The 5771-nt window shown below is 51.5% G+C and overlaps 1 protein-coding gene across 9 annotated transcripts in view; it reads left to right on the top strand.

The window, feature by feature from the left end:
• The window catches only part of trim3b (tripartite motif containing 3b), a 27784-nt gene that overhangs the window by 14918 nt on the left and 7095 nt on the right, over positions 1–5771 (top strand). For 4 of the 9 annotated variants that reach the window (XM_062453348.1, XM_062453345.1, XM_062453347.1 and 1 more), the window contains exons 1-5: positions 2241–2467; positions 3675–3804; positions 4051–4176; positions 4556–4707; positions 5379–5559. In XM_062453348.1, coding sequence (XP_062309332.1) covers positions 2322–2467; positions 3675–3804; positions 4051–4176; positions 4556–4707; positions 5379–5559 — 735 coding nt within the window. In that variant the 5' untranslated portion in view covers positions 2241–2321. Of the gene's footprint in view, positions 1–2240; positions 2468–3674; positions 3805–4050; positions 4177–4555; positions 4708–5378; positions 5560–5771 lie in introns of those variants that run through there. The other 5 variants (XM_062453349.1, XM_062453346.1, XM_062453344.1 and 2 more) reach the window with 2 other exon arrangements.

Below are 5771 nucleotides of genomic sequence, written 5' to 3'. Positions count from 1 at the left end.
GCACACACGTGTTCATGCAAAACACCTACAGCACAAGCACACACGTGCGCATAGACACGCACGGCAGTGAAATGACCTCTGATCTCAGACTGATCTAATAGGACTGAAATCGAATCCTGTGGCTGGCAGCCAGTCGGCATCCCATAATAAGGGCCCTCCACTTCACAGCTGCCCTTTTAGCTCACTATTAGTGTGTGTGTGTGTGTGTTTGTGTCTGTATGTGTGTGTGTGTGTGTGTGTGTGTGCAGACATGCTCATGTGTGGGTGTGTACATGCATCTTTGCTTGCCCGTTTGCGAATGCATCGGTAGATGTGTGTGTCTGTGTGTGTCTGTGTGTGTGCATTTTTAGTGGAAGTGTGTATGGGTGCGTGCAGACAGTATGTATCATGTGCAGGCCATCAGACTTGGACACTGACAGCAGGCAGTCTGACGGGGATTTGGTTCCGCGCGGGAGCCAGGCTCGACAGATGTGTGTGTGTGTGTGTGTGTGTGTGTGTGTGTGTGTGTGTGTGTGTGTGTGTGTGTGTGTGTGTGTGTGTGTGTGTGTGTGTGTGTAGACTTGGGTGTTGGAGGGAGGGGAGGGGCGGGGGTGGAGAGATCAGTGTGTGTGTGTGTGTAAGTGTTTGCGAGCATGTACGTTTGCGTTGTGTGTGTGTGTCAGGAATATGAATGCTAAATCTGGTGACCTGCTGAAAATATGTAACTGCAGAGTCTAGCAGGAACCTGAGGTGCAGACTAGCCACCTAACAACCCGGCTGCTAAAAATAGTCTCAGCATCACAGCCATGCTATTTACATGACTTGTGTATTAACAAATTCTAATGAGTTCACGTGTGCCAGACGGTAAATTCTGCTTTTTTTGTCGCTGGCAGGACTGGCAGCTGTGTCTGTGTTATATTACATCAAATCACGTTTTTATGCACAACTCCTGCTGTGCATCGCTGTCTTCAAACGCATCATCCGCACTTCTCCCTCACTGTCCTCCGCTACGACTGCGTGGAAAGATGTGAACGATAAAAAACAACAACCTCCCCCCCCAGAAATAAACAAGAATCGTCAACATTTCCCAAATAATTAGGATCAACGCCAACACCTTCTAGAAGGACAGAATCCCGTTTCCGCAGAAACGAGGACGGCATCGGTGGTTCAGTCGTTGTTTCCCTCTCCCGCTCCTGTGCTGTGTGCTCGCTCCATGTTGACTGTGGGGGGGGGGGGGGGGGGGGGGAGGACAAGGGGTTAACGTCTTCCTGACGGGCAGGACGTCCTGTGTGGGAAGGAGGCCTCGTGCGGAGCCTGGCTAGCTGTCGTCTCAAGCAGAAGAATCTGTGTGTGTGGGGGGAGGGGGAGGGGGGGGGTCATATATGTATGTGTGTGTTGTGAGGGGGGGGGGGGGTTTATGTGTGTGTATATGAGGGGGGGGTGTGTGTGTGTGTATGAGGGGGGTGTGTGTGTGTGTGTGTATGAGGGGGGGTGTGTGTGTGTGTGTATGAGGGGGGGGTTTATGTGTGAGAGAGGAAACCCTGTTGACCCCTTTCTCCTCTTTATCTTGCGACCAATCAGGGCTTCTCTTCCGAATGCTCACATGGAGCATGTTCTGTGACATCATTTAAAACCTGAAATGAGATCTCCTCTCCCTCCCTATCTCTCTTCATTACTCTTTCTCTCTCTGGCTCTTTCTCTTTCTATCTATCCATTTCTCCCTCCCTCCCCCTCCTCCTCCCCCTCTCTCTCTTTCTCTCTCTCTTTGACTCTCTTCACTGTATTATTACAAAGCCTTCCACATGGTTTATGGAACTCCATCAGTGCTAAGGTGTTATTTAAAACTGTTGACACAGCAAAGCCTACAGGAAGATGGATTATGACATGAATGTGGTAACAGCTGAGTCGAGGCTATGTAGGGTCCCTGGTTCAGCTTGTAAAACGACCAACGCCATGCACAGGCTGCACGTGCGTGGAAAGCGAGGAAAAACAACATTACAGGCCCTTTGTCTCCCTTCGTCTCTCTGTCTCCCTCTCTCCCTCTCTCCGTCTCTCTCTCTCCCTCTCTCCGTCTCTCTGTCCATCCATTAAACATGTGTGGCAGAGAGCAGCAGTATACATGTTTAATACTGTCATATTGTGTTTGAAAATATAGTGTTTAATAATATAGAGACTTTGCATCACGTCAAAATCCTTATGTTTAAGGATCTCTCTCTCTCTCTCTCTCTCTCTCTCTCTCTCTCTCTCTCTCTCTCTCTCTCTCTCTCTCTCTCTCTCTCTCTCTGTCTCTCTCTCCCCTCCAGGTTAACTGACGTCCCAACACTCGGAGTCTCGCTCCTTGGATGTCTGTTGCCATGGCGATGCGTGACAAGGCCAGCACCAGCCCTGTGGTCCGGCAGATAGACAAGCAGTTCCTGGTCTGCAGCATCTGTCTAGACCACTACCACAACCCCAAGGTCCTGCCTTGCCTGCACACCTTCTGCGAAAGGTAACTCGAACCGCGTACACCGTGACCACAACTCTCGACCGCCAAATCCCGACCACGCCTCTGACCCTCACCCCCGAGGGGGACCTTTCTGTTCAGTTACGCTTCCTGGTACTGCGACTGACAGGCCAAACATGGACAGTCGCCACCACCCCCCCCCCCCCCCAGCCCCTCTTCAGACTAACTCCAGTTTTCTCGGAGAGCCCTCGTCGGAGAATCGAAGTGCATTCCTGAGTTTGAGAACCCAGTCGGCGGCGGTCATCTGGAGAGAGGTGTTGAGAGACAAGCGAGACCGAGGGAAGAATTGCAGTCCTTTCTCCCCATCCGCCCCAGAAGAGGCGGAGCCCGCAGCAATCCTGTCACGCTCAAACGACTCGAGCAGAGATGATGGGCACCTTAAAGGAAGTGAAAGGAGGGACGGTGGAAGAGATGCAACACCTTCCTGTCACATATTTAATGTGTTCTTCGGAAATACACGAAGATGACCTCCGTCAGGCTAAAAGCCCAAACCGTGGACATGTGTCAGGGTTTGTCTGTGTGTTTGCTTGTCTGTGTGGGGGTGTGTGGGGGTGGTTGTGATGGGGGCGGGCGGGTGGGGGGATTAATCTTTAGGCTGTGGTGACAGTTGTACAAGGAATCAACCCCTGACAGCCTGGTGTCCCCCTCTGGCCAGAGGGATGGACTTCAGCCAGGGCTTTACTTCCTCTCCTCCTCCACCCCTTCTCCCTCTCTCCTCATCCATCTGCTGGCCCCTATCTATTGAGTTATCTCTCCATTCTGTGTTCCCGCCTCGAGCCTGATGTTCTCATATCTCGTATATTTTTCTTTGTTTTGTTTCTCTTTGATTCCTTCTCTGTTTCTCTCTCACGGTCTCTCGCTGGTTCTCGCCCTCTCTCTTGTTTTATCAGAGGCTCTTGTCCCTGCCTCTGTATCCCTGTTGTCTCCCGGGGCTATGGCAGTGTGTATGTGTGTGTGTGTGTGTTTTGACTCAGACACACACCGATCCTCTGCGTGTTTTGACAAGAGCTGTGTTTAAGGGCTGTCCGTCAATTAGGATTGTAATCCATGTACATATACTGTATATATAAACACTTACTTGTAATGGGTCATTACATTTAGATCAGCCTTGCACAAATAGGTTGAGGTGACTAATCTCTCCCTCTCCCTCTCGCTCTCCCTCTCCCTCTCTCTCTCTCCTTCTCTCTCTCAGTTGTCTCCAGAACTATATCCCTCCAGAGTCTTTAACGTTGTCGTGTCCAGTGTGTCGGCAGACCTCCATCTTGCCTGAGAAGGGGGTGTCAGCACTACAGAACAACTTCTTCATCACCAATCTCATGGAGGTTAGCCTCATTTAGAAACTAAACGACGCAAGGCGATGTGGTAGACCAACCTTTTGTCTGTTTGAAAAGATAAAGGTGTTTATAACATGACTTACTCAACTAAGATGGCGGCTAACTGCAATGCTACAAGCAAGCAGCAATGTTTGAAAGGAGGCCTGTTTTGAATACCAAACGACGTGGTGAAATGTGTCATGCTCACTTTATTCTGAAATAGTGCATATGGAACAGCTCTTTGATGAAGGGTAGTGTGTGTTTGACCAGGTCCTCCAGAGAGATCCGGAATGTTCTCGTCCGGAGGCCTGCAGCGTCCTGGAGTCGGTCAGCGCTGCAGCTGCAGGGAAGCCCCTCTCCTGCCCCAACCACGAGGGCAAGGTAAGACTCTGTTACCCCCTACTGCCCCCCTACTTCCCCGACAGCCAATGACCTCCCCCCCACACACACACACACACACACAAACCCCCATTTTGGAACAGCGCAAGTTCACCTCAACAGATTCCGTGCACCACACCAAGCTGAGCGGTGAGGGAGTCGGGCTAGTAATCCGAAGGTTGCCAGTTCGATTCCCGGTCATGCCAACTGATGTTGTGCAAAATGTTCCTTGGGCAAGGCACTTCACCCTACTTGCCTCGGGGAGAATGTCCCTGTACTTACTGTAAGTCGCTCTGGATAAGAGCGTCTGCTAAATGACTAAATGTAAACCATCGTGAGATTCCCGTCTGCTGATCCCTGACGCCTCTGGCTCCACCTGCAGGTGATGGAGTTCTACTGCGAGTCGTGCGAGACGGCCATGTGTCTGGACTGCACGGAGGCGGAGCACCGCGAGCACGTGACCGTGCCCCTCCGGGACGTCCTGGAGCAGCACAAGACGGAGCTGAAGACCCAGCTGGACGCCATACGCAACAGGTTAGCGTTCGAGAGGCAGACCTCGGGGGAGGGCCCCTCCTCTGGGTCCATTCATGAGTCCCCCAAAGGAAATCCAGGCGTGGTAGGAAAAGAGAATTAAAAATTTGAAAAGGAGGAGTCAGGTGGCTGAGCGGTTAGGGAATCGGGCTATTAATCAGAAGGTTGCCGGTTCAATTCCTGGCTGTGTGAAAATGACGTTGTGTCCTTGGGCAAGGCACTTCACCCTACTTGCCTCGAGGGGAATGTCCCTGTACTTACTGTAAGTCGCTCTGGATAAGAGCGTCTGCTAAATGACTAAATGTAAATGTTCAAGTCAGTTGAATTCGCCCAAAATTCAGGCGTGGTAGAAAAAAAAAAACAATTTAAAGGATTCAAAAGACAGAAATGTGAAACTAAGACATTTTAAAGTCAAGTGGACAATGAGCTACTAGAATGAGTGGCCTTGACTTCTACTGGACTTTGTGATGCCCTCAGAAACAATTGCTTGTAAAACCTGCTATACAAGTTTCAATTACTTTTAGAAACCCTGAACCTGATATGGTTTCATCAAACACACCCAAACATGTGACGGCAAACACGGACACAGTCCTGACGCTACAAACGGATCCACGACAAAACGTAGTCAAGTCGTCAAGATGTTAACTGGCATTGCCGTTCCTTCCCCCCTCCAGGCTGCCCCAGCTCACGGCCGCCATCGAGCTGGTCACGGAGATCTCCCGTCAGCTGACGGAGAGGAAGAACGAGGCGGTGGCCGAGATCACGGGCACCTTCGAGGAGCTGGAGCGGGCGCTGAACCAGCGCAAGACGGCCCTCGTGACCGACCTGGAGAGCATCTGCAACACCAAGCAGAAGGTAGCTAACACGCCCCCCTCACCTCTCTCTCTCCCCCTCACCTCTCTCTCCCCCTCACCTCTCTCCCCCTCACCTCTCTCTCCCCCTCACCTCTCTCCCCCTCACCTCTCTCTCCCCCTCACCTCTCTCCCCCTCACCTCTCTCTAGGGGGGGTGCGCTACCAAATCTACCAAGGTTTTTGGAAAAGTTGGCAGCCCTGTACTATCATAGGC

This window comes from Osmerus eperlanus, chromosome 27 (assembly GCF_963692335.1).
Source record: "Osmerus eperlanus chromosome 27, fOsmEpe2.1, whole genome shotgun sequence".
Taxonomy (NCBI): Eukaryota; Metazoa; Chordata; class Actinopteri; order Osmeriformes; family Osmeridae; genus Osmerus; species Osmerus eperlanus.
This window is presented reverse-complemented; position numbering and strand designations above follow the sequence as displayed.